The 19,999-nt window shown below is 41.1% G+C and overlaps 1 protein-coding gene across 1 annotated transcript in view; it reads right to left on the bottom strand.

The window, feature by feature from the left end:
- PAN3 (poly(A) specific ribonuclease subunit PAN3) overlaps positions 1-19,411 on the bottom strand; it is an 82,592-nt gene extending 63,181 nt beyond the window's left edge. The window contains 3 exon segments of the mRNA XM_067290787.1: positions 5,704-5,825; positions 13,042-13,182; positions 19,015-19,411. Coding sequence (XP_067146888.1) covers positions 5,704-5,825; positions 13,042-13,182; positions 19,015-19,411 — 660 coding nt within the window.
- Between the last annotated feature and the right edge of the window lie 588 nt (positions 19,412-19,999).

The raw sequence follows: 19,999 nt of genomic DNA, 5'->3' as shown, positions 1-19,999 counted from the left end.
CACGTTCCTCACTCATTCCTGTACTGCATATATTATCTCAAAATATTTTCTGTGGTATGTCACAAGTCATTCTCTTCACCTTAATACTGTTCCATAGGAATTATATTTCATAGTATTTCTTCTTTCTAATAACTAGGATAGCATTAATTTGCCTATAAAAGAAATCATCTTGCAGAAGAATGAAGTTGTTGTAGCCAAACAAATCATTACTTAGTTGTCACATTGTGACCTACAAATGGTGATGCCTTGTGTTTGGAGTGTTTCTCAGATCGCACATAGCAAGAACACAACACAAAGCTGCTTTCCTTTCTAAAGGAATCAAAACTTGGCTTTGATAGTTAGCATATTTAATGTTACCTACAGCATACACTACTCACAAATGCTTGAACTAAAGCAACTGGATTTCAGAGAGCATCATGCAAAAAAATGGATAATTTTTATGTTTAAGATACTGTGCCTATAATTCCACTCAGTTTTCAAATACTAAAAAGTAAAGAAATTTACAAGTTTCTGTGCTATAAGGAGAGTTTTATTCTTCAGCTCCCAGCAGATGTAAGACAGGGAACAATGGTCTTTGCATTTACTCAGCTGCAAGGCTTTGAGGTGAGCATGATCTCTACCTCTCATGCTTTTCAAGAACTCTTAGTATATCAATATTAGCATGGCAAAAGCAAGACTAGTTCTCCTCCACTGCTTGGCCTTGCCAACTGTAGTAGTGAAGACTATTATCCCCTCTTTCTTTTATTTTGAATGAAGTGATTAGTTGAAAAATTGTGATCCTAATTTCTAAATAATCTGGAGTCCTACTGAAGCCATCTATTTATAAAAGTCCATCATTTCAAAACAAAGAAAAGTTTCTGTGAACCAACATTACATGAAGATATCTTCTACTGCTTTATGCTCTTACAACCAAATTGGTCAATTCAAGTGAATGAACAACGTATTAGAAGTTTTAACACCAAGGTACTCACACTCTGCTTCATCTTGCTCTAGATTCTCCCAGGTTCTTCACATAGCCTTTATACCATCCTAACATAATACTGCTAAAGCTCCTTCCCACAACGCCTATATCTCTGATCAACCCACAAGCTAGCAGAGTGGCAGAACTAATGCAACTGGTCCAAAGGAAGGCACGTACCAGCTAGTCAAGTGGCACATGTATAGTGACTGAACAGACAGCCAAGCATTAGAGGCATCCTGACCAGCCAGCTCCTGCCTCCTCGCTGCTAGGAAAGCCAAACACAATGAGCTGCTTCTTGAACCACACCTCAGACTGTCTCTTGGCTGCTCTGCTAAGCCAAGAACAGCAGCTTCAGGGACAGCATGCAGCCTACGGGCCATGTGTTGCGCAGGTCTGCTCTGTTACTAGTTAGAGAAGGGGAAAACAGAAAATAAACACTTTGATAAGCTGGAAGGCAATACTGCTTATGTAGTATACAAAAGCACATGCGGATTCAGGGAAGAAGACACATGAAACAAAACTATTACAGGAAAATGCAAACCAAGGACAGGAGACTATTCATCAATAGGAAATCAGCTAGTAACTACAGAAGAGGCAAACAGAAGGCAGGGAAAGGCTGGCTCATAGCAAAGAGGGAGGAGGAATGGAAGGATGAAGCAAAGACTTATTTTGCAGAAAAGAAGAAAAAGGAAGAATTAGAACAATGACCACTTCAAAAATTTCTGTCTCTTCTAAACAGTTCTGAGGATTTTTACTCCACCTTCTTGTCACTGCAAACTGAGCATTAGCATTAGTTGTCTTCACTACTAGTCTAGTGCCAATATGATGTTCTAGATCTCCTAAAATACTCTGCAACACATACAAATGAAATCTTAGCAGTCAGAATGATCAGTTCTGCAGAAATGCTGACCACCAGCCACCTACATTATTTACAATCGAAAAAGCATATCCACTTCCCAATTCATCACGATACAATTCGCTTATTTCCCTTCTTTATGTGGCTTACTTAACCCTGTAACACAGATTCATGAATTGCACACAAGAACATTAAGACTGCAAAATTCAGATACAACTTTGAGTCAATTTGGCTCCATTATGTATATCTATATAGCAGCTGTCTCATAATACATGATCATCTACTCTTTTTCAACAAATCTGTTTTATTTGCTGCACATGACAAATGCATTCTGGAGATTAATTAGGAATAGTCAAGAAGATTTGTCTATTGAACCCCTGCTGCCAATGTTGGAAGGCATCTAGTGAATATGGCACAGACTGCAGGAAGATATTTTATAGTAAAAGAAAATAGGTGAAACCCATGAGAAACTGATTCTATTCCTGTCTCTGCTGGTTACACTGCACTGAGACCAGTTAAGCCACTTGAACCAAGCTTTCTACAGGTCACTAACTCTGTTCCTCATTTTCCAGGTGTACAAGTTAAATCCTAGAGAGAGATATGCAAAACTAGAGGAACTCATGCCTAACAAGCACATTCAAATAATCTGGTACCTCTGGTTTGGGCAACATTAAAAAAAAAAAAAGCTTTTTTTTTTTTCCCCCCCTTACTGCCATCCTTTTCTTCCCATGCCCCTGTAAAATGCAGACTACTGTCTTCTTTCATACGGAAAGTAGTACCCAAGTTGCATAAATTTTATTTTGAAAGTAAAGGACAATAATAATAACTTGCACAGGAAAGTCCACTGCCAACTACAGACTTTAGTATACGAATTTATACAGCACACAGGAGTAAGGCATGGAACCATAAGATGAACACTTAATGGACTCTATCAAATTGATGTTCATTAAGCATGTACCACACATCCTGTGTCCTGAATAAGTCTGAATCCTACAGAAAAATTACACAATGTTATAAGGAATATACCTCAATACATAATCGAAGGCTGCATAGGCAACCTAAACTTAACATTTCTGAATATCTAACTGGATCTTATTAGTGTTCTTCTAACAGTGTGTTTATATGTCAGTTAATGCTATTTTCACTGTTAAAAAAAAACAAAAAACAAAAAACCAGAATTTTCCTCATAGTGTGTCACTGATGCATCTATTTGTGAACTGCACACACTGATCCACCAGAGATTACTAAGTTGCTCACAGATGGAATTGATGCTTTCATCCACACAAGCAAAAACAAGAGGCTGATGAGACATTCTGCAGAAGATTTCTAATGTTTCATTGATGGCAGAACAACTGAACTAGTAATAGCTTTAGCTTTATTCAAGGATCTGGGAAGAAATATTCTCAACTACATGCATGAATTTGTCCTCTTCACTCAGTTTTACATTATACCAACATGTTTTCTGGTCCCAAATTCTATCCATTTCACCTTTGCAATTCCAGTCTTCATTCTAAGTATCTCCCCACTGTAGTCTCTCAGCTCCAGGCTCTTTGCTCAGTCTTTCCTAGCTTTCCTCACAGCGCCTTGTTCATTTATCTTGCCCCAACCTGAACCTTTGTCACCTTGCTTCTAGATTTGATTCCCAGCTCTCCCAATCCAATTTCAATGTTATCATCCATTCTCTCCAGTTTTTGCACAGCTGTATGTTCCAGTTCTTCCTCAAATTCATCTTCTCCTGGACAGCTTACCTCCTTTCCCTGACCTGACACCAGTCCTGTTCTCCATCCAGTTCCTGGCTCCATTCTCTCAGCCCCTTACCCAGCTCAGTTTCACTAAGCTCACAGCAGAAGTCTCTTTATCCTTAGAGACCCCTGTGCTCCAGTTAACACAGTTGCAGTTCTTGCTTCCATTAAGTACTGATCCACTTCCATGCTGCTCCAGCCCAAAGTGGAAGAAAAGGAAAAAGGGAAATGAAGCAGGTGAGCATCCCCACTCAAAGCACAGGCAAGGCCTAGATTCGGTCAGAACGGTAACTGCAGGAATGTACTCAAGCTGGAAAATGCTAATGCAGAGTAAAACTTTGGGAAGTTTTCTAACATCTACAAAGTTTCCAATGGGTCCATACAAACCAATTTTGCAAAGGTTTGTCAACTGACAAAAACTGGTAAGTTTTCATACAGACAGCAAAAGGTACATCCTTGACATTACCACCAGTCCCTCAGATTTAAAGCCTCTTCCAAACCATAAAGCATTAGGATTATTTAAAGCAAAGGTCACTAAGATTTTTCTCTAGCCTTTCCCCCCCCCCCCAAATGGCTGAATGACACGGAAAACCGCATTTCAAGTGGCTGAACTTTGTCAACAGGGTCTTATTTTAGAAGTTGACAGACAACTAAAACAGACAGTATTGCCAGCTTCACCTTTGCAAACAAGAACTTAAATTACATAATTCAAAGAAAAAAAAAATCAATATAATGATTGATATAAAAGTGTTCTTTAAATCATAACTTAATGTCTGCAAGCACTTTTTAAACAATAATGAAATTCATCTTTGCAAGTAACTTACTTTCACAATTTCTTCCTTTTTCTCATAGTAAAACACAATGTCTTGAGTGTAATCTCACAGGCATTAGTAAAGTTTTAAAAAAAAATTTAGAAATCCTACAAGCATTCAGGTTAGATGCATGCTGTATTGCATTTTGAGAAGAAATAAAGTTACAACTAAATTTTTTTTGTTTAGAAAGAGACCAGTGTTGCTGTCGAATACATTAAAGAAAAAAAACACTTTGCGCTAAAAGGATTGGATTATACAATTTCCGTGACACCTGAATTTGTAACTGCACGTACTATAAAACAATTTCTTAACTTCCAGTCTCAACAGTACACTTTGAGACAAAAGATTAAGATTCTTCTTTTTAAATCATGCAGCACTCTCAGTAGTAAATATTTCCATAGCTTTGCATCTATCAACTCTGTTGAATCAGGAAGATCCAGCTTTCTTGATTACATGCAGTAAGAAACAAAAGAGGGAACACATCTAATTATTTCCCACCTTTTGCTGAGTTATTTTTCAATCCATAATACAGCCACAAATGAGATCAAAGTAAGGAGAGTTTCCTTGATATAAAAGAAGAGAGTTGTTGTCAGGACCCTGTGGGAACTATTTGACTTGCACTCTCTTGCATTTACCAGAAACTGGTTCGTTAAACTTCTGAGTACAGGAAGAGATCATCTTCTTTTCAGTTTTTAAAAAGGATAGCAGTTGGAGGGATTTCTTATAGCACTGCATTTGCTAATTCAATAGATACTCATTTAGGTTTTAAAGATGACAGCCTTTTGCTGTAAATTGTGCATAATGTTACCTATGTAATAAATTCTACCTCATGGAATTTCCTGCGCCAACATCTACAGAGCAGTATAAACATAAGAAAACATTTCATAAGATTTAAATGTGAAGTTAACATCACTGAATGCCACTACAGACTGAGTTTATGAATTCTGAAATTTTTGCCTGGTAACTCACAGATTTGACAGTTCACATTTTGTTTTAGTGACTTTCGATCTTCAAAATGTTTCAGAATCTAGTTTCTACACATTTAGTAAAAGGCTATCAAAATTAAATACAAGCCTAAGAAGAAATCTGGACACACACACAATTAATATGTGACAATGTCCAAGAAAACAGCTGAAGTAAGTGCTAGTAAAAACAGGCTAATTTTAAAGCAACAATATTGTTTCATTTCCATTTGCAAGATTAAAGGGAGTATAGTCAGCGTATTCTACAAGGTAACACATAAGAGAGCTGCATTTTTCCTGCCTCTTGAACAGTTTCTTGGTGTGATGCCAGTCAGAACTACTGAAACACTGTACAATCCACTGCTATTACCTGCATCATGGGATACTTTGTTTCAGTGGGACTTCCAAATCCATTAACGCCAATGAAGCTGGTGCTAAAGTAGGAATCTGTGAGACTAGCATCAGCTAACCCACCGCCATCTATTCCAGGAACTAAAAGAAAAAAGAAAAACATCTCAGAAAAGTGTAGTTTACCATGTGTCTAGTTGATGAGATCTTTCATTTTTATTTGGGGGGGGGGGGGGGGGGGAGGGAGGGAGGGAGAGAAGGTTAAAAAATATTTTTTAAACCTATCTTCTCAGCAAAACAACTAAAAACATATTAGTGCATAGAATGAAAAAGAGAAGTTATAAAAGAGGTTGCTAAATGATAGCATGTGCAGCATGAAGTTACAACAGTAATGCAGAAGGGTCAGAGGACTGAAAGGCTTTGAAGGAAATGATGAGGAATCTGAACTTTAGAGACAACAGTAGCAAGGCAATGATATCAGAAAAAAATATTCAACTGAAAAAACAACTAGAAGACAAGGTTATCATAAGAAAATCTATATTCTTGCATACAGAGTTTGGAAATATATTTGTCAAATACAGCTTTTAATGGGTATACGTGCTCTTTTAAGGATAAGATAGAGCAAACATACATTAAAAATATCTTAAGTCCTCTCACACACAAAGTACAAGCATTTTACAAACTTCCTTAAAAACCTAACACTATTTTCATTATCTCATATTTCATAACATAGCAACAATTTCATGAAAAGTTGTCAAAAAATTGTTTGGGGCTGAAAGCAAGTATGAAAGATGCAATTTCAAAGGATCCAATTTCTTCAGTTACTTGTCTAGAAATAAAGGGCTCGATATACAGGCAGAGTACTTCAACTGCAGATAAATGAACTCACTACTATGAGACTCAACAACAAAAAGCAGCCATAATTCACACAAAGCACTCAAGCATGTATTACTTATATAGCAAAAAAGAAATACTTTACAATTGTATACAAGTTGCAATTCAAATTACGCTTCTGCAAAAACATCCACAGCAAATTATAAAGACACTGATCAGTACGGCCAGGCCACTGCAAGCCAAAAGGCATAAGTAATTGGTAGCTCTAAGGTAGAAAGGCACACATCCAACTCAGAAGAACATCCTGTACCAAATCATCCAACTTGAACTTTTGCGTGGACTTCCAGCCAGCTTTTAACACACTGAAACGGCTTCCTGTCCCTAATTCTCAAAGGAAATAAAATGGAACATTGTACCAGAGCGAAAGGAATGTAGCTTATAACCCCTAAAGGTGCAGGAGAATGAATTTTCACCCCAAAAGAGACTATATAACTTGGTAAGCCATTTCCACACTAGGCACAGGAAATAGCAAAAAAGGAACGAAATACAGCCAGATTAAATCATAGGAAGGTCTGGAGGATCGGAAACACTAGCTGCATCCATACTACAGACAGATGTAAATTACTGCCCACTTGCGCTCACAAAGACTCTAGCCACATGAACTAGCCAACTTGGGTTAACACCAACAGCAGCTGAAATGAAGAGCTGCATGTGGAAAGAGATTAAACAAAATACTTGAGTTGCAATACAGATCAGCTTTGCAGTCAAAACGTATTAAATAAAGCATTGCTGCTAAAACTGGAATGTTTATTTGTGTATTTTGCACATTCAAGGGAGACACCTAAGGGATTTTAAAGATGCTAATTACTACTGAAGTATAGCATGAAATTTTTTAAAAAACAGTTTTAAAAACCAAAGTTCCAGCACTGGGAGAACCGGAAAATAAAACCATCTCCACCATCCACGTGCCCTGGATCCTCCTTCATAACTTCAAAGGAGCAGCCATGCAGAAACTTCAAAAGATCTCTTGCTACAGCCCAAAAGAACACAAAGCTGCCATTCAGTTTAAAATATCCATCTCTTCCACCTTCATTTGGGCAATTTGCATTCAAATGGCTAGAAAGTATTTTTCATTGAACTATTGTATCAGGGAAAATACCAATGCCTGCAGTAATGCCAATTATTATTGTCTCATCTTACTTGCTACAGTGAGTCCCTAACTCATAGCGTAAAGGTTAGAATTTTAATACAATCTTTTTCTAGCATCAAGAAAAATACTATGACTTGTTCAGACAAGAAAGCCTAAAAGGTACCAAATCCATGTTTAATGATAAGCAGTTTCAGCCTAGTCTGCCCACAAACTATTTAGGGTTCACACTGAGATTTTACTTATTTTAAAAATATGCTTCCAGGATAACTATCTCTGCCTGAACTCCAGTAACTACCAAAAACTGCTGCAGTTTTATACTACAACTTGATTGGAAAAGACCATGAAAAAATGTTTAATTTTCAGGAGCTGCTGCCATTTCAAGGTGCACAATATAAATTCAGCAGTATTTTGGCTACTTCTTACATTACTGTCAGAAGCTTCAGACTATATCCCACCTTCGCAATCTGTAGAAAGTGAATATCTCAGATTGTACCAAATACTTCAGTCTCTATTGAAGAAATAACAACCAATTCTTTCAACTTCTCCCACTGTTCTTCGCTACACTAGTGCCTGTGAGAACACATTTAACTTAAATTTCTCTATTGGATGGATACAGTTAACATATGAAATTATTAAAACTGGAAAAAGTCAGATGGATGTTAGCTGCTTTGCCACAATGGGCAAAGCAAGTGGAGAGCTCTGTTTGTATATAGCCTTGTTAAGAAACCCCACAGCTGAACTCCACTAATTCAAGACAGCTGGTACAGCTGCAGTTCCCCGTTATCCAAGTAAATTGCCAGAGCCAATGTAGGTAGCCTGGCTAGGGCACAAATAAGCAGGCAGCACCAGGATGGTTCTCTCCTAGCCTAGATGAGGTATCCTCAGTGCCACGCAGCTCCAGTATCAGCTTAAGCTGCAAGCAGCACAAGGTATCCTGCAGCAATCTCGGAGAGGAGCAATGCCATGAAAACCACCATGAATCAAGAAGTTATCTTTGACACTGCCCAAACACTGCTCCCCTACCACTGTTGCTACACAAGCCAGCCCAGATCACACAACAAAGCTGTTCAAAATTACAGTTTGGGCTTTCTAATCAATGCACTGATATGTAATTGGGCACTCAGGATAGCAAAAGCTACCCCAGAACATTTGCTTTTATCTGTCTGTATGAAGATTGTGTCTATAGTGAAGTCCAATAGTTTGGCCGTGCTGATCAGCCTCCTTGCTGGGTTACCACAAATTGCTGTACTTAAGTGCTGATACACCTCTTGTACCACTGAATTCTACCAAGGCTCCACTTGTTACACTAACCACATTAATTTCCAAGATGTCTTTCAGCTATCAGGCCTTCCATAGACCTGTTCCAAACTCCTTAGAGAAACACCTCTAGCTAAGGGATCAAGACCACAAAACATATTGCACAAGAACGATTAAAAGAATAGCCTCAGAAATTAAACTTGCTAGAGTGGAGGCTAGTTTTTTGGCAGTAGCCCAAGCTAGAATAGAATTCTAAATTCTGTTCTAGAGAATAGGAGTGTAAGGATAACTATTGCCCTCAAAAGAAAACTCAAGACTAGCTTCCTTAAACTAACTTTCTATAGCAGCAAGTAAGAAAACTAACAGAGAAAAGATGCAGCTTACATAGATAAAAGAGAAAAAAAGTAATTCCCATGCTGCCAAAAGAACCAAAAAAAAGTGTCCGCTGGGTAATCCATTTCTATTCAAAGATGGGACATTCATCTGTTATAGCAATGAAAGCTCAGCTACTACCTAAACAGCCAAGACAGCCTTCCTGTATTTCTCCGTGAGAAGTTGAAGGTTTTTATCCTCCTTCTGCCAAATATTTGGCTAATCATAAATTTTCACTTGCCCCTGGAAGATCACTGTAGTTAAGAGCATAAAACAAAAGTGGTTTTATCATAAGCAGTCCACAGGAAACTCTTCAAACAGAAGTAGGTAGACTTCACCACACGAGTAGTGTGATGTTTAAAAAAAAAAAAAAAAAGCGTGGAAGTCCAAACTAGAAAGAGACAGAACATTTTAGTCCTTGCAAGATTCTTTTATTCTACTGTATTTATTAATCCACATCAGACCCTGCATTCAATTTGTTTGTCCAGAGCTTTCCTGTACAAGTATTGTGAATACATGCTTCCAAACATTCTGCACATAGTGCTATCAGAATGACAAAGCTAAAACTTTTTTCTGGGGTTTGTGTTTGCTTTTTCTTTTTAAGCATTGATTACAACTTTAGGGAAGTAACTTCAGACAATAATTTTAGGGAACTCTTGAACTGGCTATTCTTGTCAAAGGAATATGCCTTTCTGTTCTTTAACAGTACTATTCATGTCTTGAAGTAATACAAGTTTTTCATAGAGGTAGAAAAGTTGACTAGGCAGGTCTGAAAAGAAAAGATGGATGTGTCAGGAAACAGGAAGAGCTTAGTCTCCTTCTCCAGGAGATACTACCAAATTATGCAAATAATAAGCAAACTAAGAATCCTATTTAAAAAAAACACTAACACATTAAGTAAGCACATATGTGACAACGAGACAAAATTTCTAAACTCCTTCAGTATTAAACAAAACCAGAAATTGCATTTCAGTAATTCTGGAAAGAAATTAAATAAAACACATCTTGAGAAATTCAGAAGACTTTTTCAATATTTTATACATACATTATCTCAGCTTTTTGCTTGGTGAGTAGCACTGCAGTTTAATATGACAATTGCAATTAAAAATAAATATCTTCTTAGATAATTCTTTTCCCACAGAGTGTTAGCAGAAAGTAGGCTTCCATTTGGATGCAGGCACCAAAGAGAAAAGCAGGTGGTTATTTTTGCCCTATTTATTTCAAAGAATTCTTTCAGGAACAAAGGATCTCATCAGAGCCTAGGTGCTTCAGTACTGCTGTGATGAACTCAACACAAATGCCTCAGCAGAATCAGTGGGTTTCATTTGGTTTTAGTTTTTAATGTTTGTCTTGTCTAATACAAATACTATCTGGAAAGATGGCATTCCTGATACCTTCACTCAAAACAGTAAACATGTACTGCAGTATCCTATGCTGCTTCTTTTATGAACTAGGCATCAGCACTGATGGCCTCAGAAATTGTTCTCAACACAAAAAAAGCCTTTGCAGTAATGTGATAGATTGCCCCAAAAAGCAAATGGGCTAAAGTAAGATTGACACATTAAGATGTCATCAGCACTTCCACACTCACTTTTTTCAAAACAACAATTCAAATATTTCTGGCAAGGTAATAATACAGAGATTGAAACCAATTGTTTTGCTATTATCACTGTTTTAGAAAAAATTATATTATCCTTACATTTATGCTGGAAAAAAGGGGGTTATATATGGAGGTAATCTTGATTTAGCCTTGCAGTGCAGCCACAATACAGGCAATTTTCACCTCAACATAGCTTGGTAAACTGAATCATATGCTCAGGCACATATGTGCATACATAGGAGAAGGTATTATCTCAACTAGATATAAAGTAGTAAAAACAGCAGTGCCTTATCTCCACTGGAATTTTACACAGAGATAGCTATCCTAATATCAAGACAAGAAAAATAAAGCTTTTAGACAAAGGCTATCTATAGCAAGTCATTTAAGCCTTAAAACTGGTTTTAGTATCATAGAAGCACTGTGGTGTCAGAGGTGCTTATGCTTATCCTACTTTGTTTTGTACTGACATGTTTGTATCAGGAAAGTCACATGCTTGAGTTAATAGCCTCACTCGTACACTGTAATAGTTCACAAGCGCTATACTTACTAGAGTGTGCATCTCAGAATGCTGCTTTCTTTACACTGCCACTACTATTGTTACAACTTGCTAGAGAAAAGTGGATTCTCCGGTGTTATTTTATGCCTCTCATTTAATGCAACATTTTTCAAAACCAGACTAGGAATCACTGAAATAGAGACAACAGACAAAGAAACTGTGAACCAATCCCCCAGGCATACAGAGCAAAAGTAGAAGTACACTGCTGGGTTACAACGCTGTGAATGAAAGTGCAGTTGGAGGGCAGATAGCACAAATGAACCAAGTTGGCAGAAAGGCAGACAGGAAGCAAAATAGTTTGGGAAATGCTGCCTTATTTACAAACACTCCCACTAAGTGGTGAGATATTCATGGTCAAACAGAGGAAAACAGCAGTCTTCACTGTAATATTAAATGACTGGGCAGCTATTTTTTCAGCTCTCTAACGCATATCATAAAAGCATCTGATAAAGACTGAAAACTCCCTAGACCACAGGCAACTTTTCCCTTTGCTATAAATTTGCTAAGATAGGAACCATCTTTCTGCTCTGTAAAAATCTCTTCGTACAGCATCTAGAGCAGCAGGACTCCTAGTCATGGATTGAGTCCAAAAGCACTGTGATAATACAAATTAAATGAGATATACTTTTTAAAAAGCATCATCAGAAGTACTCAGTTATCAGAAACAGTAAGCCAGGCTAAAGCAATCTACTTGATGTTAAAACTTTCAGAATAGACCATTTCCAAAAGTTTTCACAATTCTTGGATGTATGGCATCAAATTGTTCAATATATTGCATAAAGTTTTTCATCAAATGAAAACATTCATGTTTAAGCTTTTGTTTTTATTAACCTTCTTCCTGTATCTAAAATTCAACTTGTATATAAGACACAGTGGTATGAAACATGCATAGAACATGAGCAGGATGTTAGGAATCTTCCGGGGGGGGGGGGGGGGGGGGCGCGGGGGAGCGGAAACAGAAAAAGATCTTCCTGCCAGTTTCATCACCATTAGAACTACTGCAGCCTTTCAATGAGGGAGTCTACCAAAGACTACAGGAATTTGGTATTCACAGCTAACCTGACATGCTTGTACCGTGCATGTCTACTCTCACTTTTGTATATATGCACTTGTTTCTAAATCTCAGTTCTTAAAGAAAAAATATCAGGAGTAAAATGCTGTAAGGAAGCAGATAAAGAAATACAAATAAGCATTAAGCACAAAATATCTTTGATAATCAATCACACAATAATCACATAATCAGAATTTGTTAATTTCTGAAAGACTGGTGTGTCTCTCTCTCGCCCACACACACAGATGCATGCACACACACAGGGAGGGAGGGAGAGAGGGAGAGAGGGAGAGAGGGATCGATCTACTCTGATTCATCTTCAATATACAGTTGTTGAAGAGAGCACTGCCCTGGTAGTGTCCTGTTTAACATTTTTGCTACAAAAGCAACAGATAAGGAAAACACCAGCCACATCAGCTTACTATCTAAATCCCTCCTCTGACCCCCTTTTCCTCAGCTGCCTCAAGCCCAAGTCTTCTGTCTGCTTTGGAGGTCCAAAAGACCAGCTTCTCCTTACTTTATCACCCCAGCCTCACTTACCATTTGTCCATTTTTCCCGGAGCAGTCTAAACTTGCTTCTAGGAGGTTCCTTACACATGGAACTCTTTCTGAGCTGGTCCCCAAGGTCACTATTTTCTGTGCATTCAAATCCTTCCTGAAGGCCCACTCCTATAGTGATACCTACAAAAAATCAGTTATCTAATAACTGCTAGATAAAAACTAAATGGGGATACTCTATCTTTAATAAAAACAATATCAAAAATCATATTAAGATATAGCATATATTACTTTCAAGTTTACTTACACAATGTCTGCAACTATTCCCCCCGCCCCCCGCTTTGCATCTTTGTCTTTGAAACGGAAAAAAAGAATTACAACAGCAATAGTGCCTTCTTTATGTTTTTTTTAAAACCCAACACGTGGCAGGCACTACCAGAAACAAATAATTACCAGTACTCCCAAGGTATCCATAATTCCTGTGGAATATTTAGGCTTCAAATGATTTTTTCCACACAGTTAAAAAAGTATATAAACTGATAAAATCAATTTCAAACCCAATTAATAGTATATTTTATTTCTGGTAAAAGTTTCAAATGCTAAAACTGCCCTTCAAAATCACACATAACTTTGCAGTTTTGTAGATTTTTTTCCTTCCTCCTCCTTTTCTAAAACTAATTTTACCTTTTCCCCCCTACTCCAGTTCTGCATGAAACACAAAAGGAAAAAGAAAATCCACATCTATCATTTCCTAATTTCTAGAGTTGACATGAGATAAAAAGCGATTACATGACTTTGATAATTTTCATTTCCTGCCATACTCATTATTGTTCTTCTTAGTTCTCATTGACTCATTATTGTTTTTAGTCTTCAATTCTCAGTTGCCTCCAAATGTCCCTTCAATTCTCCGAATTGTCTCAATTAAAAATATTCAAAAAGATAAAAATCACATCACCTAGGTGTCCAGAAAATTAAAAGTGGAAACACCTCTCAAATAAATAAATAAAATCAGGTATAAGACAACTAATATAGTAGCACCTGCAAAAAGTACAAACAGGTCTGAAAAAAGAATTCTCAACCCTATAGGCTAACCACAAGACCTGTTTTCTGTACTTCAGCACAGAAGAAACAAACCCAGGGTAAAACTGATCACTGTGTGACATACCACAAAATATATTTAAAGTTTGAGATAACTGTCTGTGTGTTTAAATACTTCAAGCTGTAAATTGTGAAACACTATCAAAGATTACAAACATCCATATTTAGAATAATCCTGGCCATTGTTTCATTGCATTAAGAACTGTAATCCAAAAGATAGGCTATTCAGCAAAATAGATATTAAAGGCAATCTTGCATGACTCATATACCCACTATTTTAAAGTATTTAAAAACAAATGGGCTGGTACAGACTTAAACACCTTTAAAACAAACAAACAAACAAAAAAAAATTTGAATGCATAAGGTCCTTCTATCCCACCACTAGCCTATTTATGGATTTCACAAAAGCTAAACTGTAATTCTCACTAAGCTAAGCACCAAACAATTGCATGCAGAGTTACTGCAATGGCAGCTGATAACCCCTGCCACTCTGACTGGTCTTCTAATGTCCAGCTTGCTGGCTGTGGAAAGAGCAATACTGCTTTTATTAGGCTAACCCAATGCAACCCAAGCCTTCATGCCCCTTTCCACCTTCTCACAGACAGGCAATAAAGCCTATTCAGAGAGAGGCTTTCTCACCAGCTATGGAGAAACAGCAACACTGCTAACAGAAGTATCACAGGCACACTGGTGAAACAAAAGCCTATTCTAACTACAGATTTCCTACGAGAAACTTGAGAAAGCCTTTTTGGTAGAGAACAAAACTAAAAGGTCTAACAAGGACAGGGTGAACTAGCCTTTGGCATAGGAATCAGAGCATGCTAAAGCAGCGCGGCGGCGGCAGCAGCACTGCTCTTGTGGTCAGCTCCTTCAATACGCACATCGCTGCGCGATGGACAGCAGCATGCAAGCACTGCCACTGCCGCTCAGCTCACAAAGCACCTGTAGCTCTTAGCTCAGCAAGCCTGTATTTTGGCTGTGTTTACAGAATTCAAACACAAGATGAAAGAGTATTCAGGGTAACCACTATGTATCATGTATTTTACAGCAAAAAGCATGCTGGCAATTAGCAAACACTTGTAGCAATACCTCAGCTAGTATCTATTAATATATAACATAGCTTTTTGCAAAGGCTACATGTAGAGGAATATTATATTTGTTAAGTTATTCAGAAGTTAATAAATACAACCTGCAGCTGCCTGCGCAACTTTAATTTGGCCAAATTATGTAGAGACACGATACATTTTAATAACACAATGACATTTTTCCTTAGCACCCTCCCTCATTCAGCGCCAAGGATGGACAGTGCTCTCTGCATGAGTCACCGCCGTGCAGCAAGGCAGGCTGCTGTCTGTGTAATTTGCTCGTTAGAGAAGCTGGAAGGTGTCATAAACAGACAGCAGATACCAGAAGGGGAATTTTTCATGCGATTATGCCCCCCCCACCAAGCGTTCCCATCCTTACCTGGGCTGTTCCTTACAGCCCTGATAGTCAGTGAAATCTTTTCCCATGAAGGCCAAGCAACAATAATTTCCTCATCTGTGCTCCTTCTAAAGTCTTCTCAGATTACATATTGTTGCCACTACTGCTCAGCCTGACACCTAGACTGGCATCTGGGACGTGTCATTTAGAAAAGCCTTGTGCAGACTCTGGCAGGTAAAAAGCCTAGGAGAAACCAGATTTTTCTCTACTTCTGCCATTGAGGTCCTACGTGAAAAAGATTTTTATTTTTTTTTAAATCAAACTTGAGACAGGTAAACAACTATGTTTCTTGTTTTGTAGATGGTCAGCTGAATGCCTTAAGTATGGGATGTGAAACATGCAGAAGGCCAAGCACTCACAGCTCCAGCTGAAGTAGGAATGGTGCTTTGAACATATGTGCTCCAAATATCAAGGACTTTGGGGCCAGGGGGACAGCAGTCCTAACTTCTGAAAGTGGACAGAGTTCATAGGTATAATCAGTCTCAATTCCCAAGAACATAAAAGAGGCCAACTGGTCAGGCCAAAGACACATTTAATCCACTATCTCATCTCTGACACTGGATGACAGTGCATGTGTAGGCAAAAGCATAAGTATGAGGCAAGCATATAGCAATACTTCCCAGAAGGTTCTCACTCATTTAGCTGTAGATGAGTTTGACTGAGACATGATTTTTTTGCATTTAATAACCTCAGGCTGAGTTTTCTTCAAAGACTCTGTTCACTTTTGGAACCCACATCAGACGTTAGTATTCAAAACCTCCTGTGGTACAGAATTCGATAGCTTAACTGTGCATTGTGTGAAGAAAGTTCTCTCTTGGTTAGTCCTGAATATGTCATCTGCTCATTTCACTTGATATCGTTGTATTGGAATACTTCTTGCATTGGTAAACACTGTAACCAGTTTTTCACTGTTCATCTTTCCTTATCACTCCATATTTCTATCACCTATGCTGTGAAAATAAGTTAGTATTTGGGGAGCCTTTGCGATTACCACAGAAAAACCTGTAAATAAATTAATAATCCTGTACTCAAAGCAGGATTAGAGTAACATGCATGTTAGAATGAGGCACTGACCCACTTTTAATAATAAAAAGGACCACACAGTTAATTACTCAGTGAACATCATCTACTCCATGCACTGAACGAGGCTGGGGTCCAGTGAAGAAGGAGGGAGAGAAGAAGGAATACATAACCATGTAACTGAATATTACCATAATACTTACAAATTAGGAAAAAAATGTCAATAAGACTGTACAGGCAGTCTACCTTTTGGCACTCCCTAGTTTTGTATTCTTTACTTCAGAACTTTATTCTTTAAATAAAACTTTGTGTATTATTTCCTGCATCCATAAAAACAAAAAACTTTCAGCCCATCCACTTGGAAATCATACTGATAAACACTGTGTGTCATCAGCTGGGTAAGAATTTTAGACATTAACTTGTCAGTACCCATACAGATAAACTCTAGACTTTGTACAAATATTCTGCTCATTTATTTCACAAACTTTTACTGAAGCAAAGAAACTTAAAAGTGAGGCTGAGCCAACTCCCAGGCACTTCATCTAAACTTCTCTCTCTCCTTCCTTCCTTACTTTTCTTTCCAAGCTAGTCTCCCTCCTATAAGATCTTCTCCTACCAGTCCAAACTTTTGCCTCCAGTAACTTCAAATGAAGTGTCTTTTCCTGCAGGGAATCACTGAAAACACTGCACTGGAGTGAGTTTGTCCATTCTTGGTGCCCTCATCCCTCTCAATGTGAGCAACTGCAGAGAGCGCACTGTTTAGTTTTGAACCTCTGATGGGCTGATGCATATTCAATAGATAAAAGTTTTTCAAATAATTTAACTGCTCAGCAATATCAACTCTGTGAGCACATACAAATTCTGGTTTTCTTCTTAGATTTGGGACTTGAGCAAGTTTTAGAATTTTTTTTTTATGGCTCAAGTAAAAAAACAGTCTTCATATAGAAGCTTTTATCCCCAAGCCAAATTACACACATTCTCCACAAGCCTAAATGCATTAGGTTAACAGATTCTACTTATTTCTTTCTGCAGGGGCGGGGAGAGAGGGGAGATATGTATTTCGTGCCCAGCTCTGTTCAAAAGCAAAGCAAATAAAGATTGAATGATCACTGCTGAATCTTTCCAAGATATTTTTACCTGTAAAAAGATGAAAGGCAAGAAAGAATTCAGCATGCACAATTAAAGTTTGAAAAAAATGATCAAAAACTTGAAAATAGTATCTTTTATCTTAGTATCTTATAACAGAAAGCACTAAGCAATTTTATGCTATAGGCTCTTCCTGGAAGGGTAGACATGACAGCAGTGTCTTTTAGTATAAGACACTGACAAGCTACGAACTACACAGATAACACTGCTCAATGGCAAAAGCTCACCACACTAAACACAAGCAACCTTGAAACCTGGCAAAAAGCAGTTACCAGTTCCTGTATCAAGCAATAAAAGCTATACACAGGATGTTCAGCATGGTTGCATCTTAATTTCCGAAAAAGTACGGTTGCGACTCTTTAGTAGTTAAGAGTCAGTTGATGTAGACAAATACTAGGTTTATGACAGAAATCAATAATGCAACCAAGCTTAACACCCTCATTTAAAGGGGCATGACACTTTTAAACAGACTTCTAGAGTCCGCAGGATTTGGCCGTATCAAGTGCAGCTTTAACTACAATTTTTATTAAAGCCAGCTTGCTGCAAGCCTCAAGTGCCTATCAGGCCACACACTGGGAAGATGCGTCACTGACCAGTAGCACCAACTCTGCTCTGCATGGCATACGGGCACCCTGAACTCCCACTGTTTAAGAAGGGGCAGCGTAGGAAGACTAAAGAAGTTTTGGAACATTTTACGGAGCGATTTCTTCTCCCGGCAGAGGATAATAGTTTAGGTATTGCGATGGGAACGTTTAAAGCTTCCAACAGCTGAAGCTCAGCTCGGGGGGCTTGACCGAACGCACCCGAGGGGAGTCCCGCGGAGGCGGCCGCCCCTGCCACGGTCCTTCTCCGAGCACAGCCCTCCGCGGCGGGGGCCCGGGCAGCTCCGCCGGGCCCAGCGCCAGCGCGGCTGCTGCCCGGGGCCCCGAGGGCCAGCCGGGAAGCGCCCCTCCGCCCTCCTCCCAGCCGGGACCGAGGCGTCTCCGTCCCGTCTCCCCGCTGCCTGCCCGAGCCCGCACCACGCGTCCAGCCCGGCCCCAGCGCCGCCGCCCCGCTGCCCCGGAGCCGGCGGCGGGTGCAGCCCCGCACCTCGGCGGCACCTGGCCGCCACCATGGCTGTTGTTATTTGTTTCCGGTAGCACCGCGGCACGTCTGGGAGCCGCTTCCCCGGCAGGAGCAACGCAACGCAGCGCAACGCAACGCGCCGCCCCCCCCCGCCGCCGCCCGCAGCATCCCCCGCGCCGCGCCGCGCCGCCCCCGGGCACTCACTCGCCAGCCGCGGGCCATCCAGCCCCCCGCCGCCGCCGCCCGCCCCCAGCTCGGCTTTCTTAGGCCCCACCGCCGCCGCCGCCGCCGCCGGGCCCGCGCCGACCCCGTGCGGCGGGTAGCCGGGCCCGGCGGCGGCCGGGGCGATGCCGAGCGGGAGCCCGCCGAGGGGCGCGGCGGGCCCCGGGGCGGCGGCGGCGCCGGGCTCCTCATGCAGGAACTGGCACTCCTCGCCGTAGAAGCAGGTCTTGTCCTTGGCGTAGTAACGGCAGAACTTCAGCTTCACGCCGCCGCCGCCGCCGGCCCCCGCCCCGCCGCCGGCCGCCGGCCCCGCCACCCCGACCCCCGCCGCCGCCGGCCCCGCCGCCGGCGACGAGCAGGGCAGGCCGCTGCTGTTCATGGCAGCCGCCCCGCCGCCGGGGTCGGCACCATGGGGAAGGAGGGCGGGAGGGACGGGGCGGGGGGAGGGGGCGCGGGAGCCGCCGTCACCCCGGGCTGCGGCTGCGGCGGGGGGGCCCGCGCCGCTCTTAAAGGGGCCGCGCGGCCCGCGGCGGGGGCGGCAGCGGCTCCTCAGTGGTCCCGGCTCCCAGGGTTGTTTATTCCATTTTCCTCTTCCTGAGCGGCCGCCCGGGCGCGCCTGCGCGGGCGCGGGGCACTGTGGGTAGCGCCGCGAGGCGCCGGGGCGAAGCCGCCCGCCGCGCCACGCCGTGGCCTAGGCGGGGGGCAGAGGGGGCGCCGCGGTGTCGGGCGCTCCCGGCGCGGCGGCCCCGCGCGGGGCGGGGGGAAGGGGCGCCGCGCCGGACCCGGCCCGGCCGGGCGGCTCGGGCGTCCCGCGCCCGCGGTGCCGCCCCGCTGCCGGCGCTCGCCGCCGTGACCCGCCTCGGCGTGAGTCACGCCGTCGGGTGGTGACCCGGGCGGCCTGTTTTAGCCGGCAGCCCTTCGTTAAGCCTCCTCCAAATCAGCGTCTCCGAATTTTAATTTTATTTTT

This window comes from Apteryx mantelli, chromosome 1 (assembly GCF_036417845.1).
Source record: "Apteryx mantelli isolate bAptMan1 chromosome 1, bAptMan1.hap1, whole genome shotgun sequence".
NCBI lineage: Eukaryota > Metazoa > Chordata > Aves > Apterygiformes > Apterygidae > Apteryx > Apteryx mantelli.
This window is presented reverse-complemented; position numbering and strand designations above follow the sequence as displayed.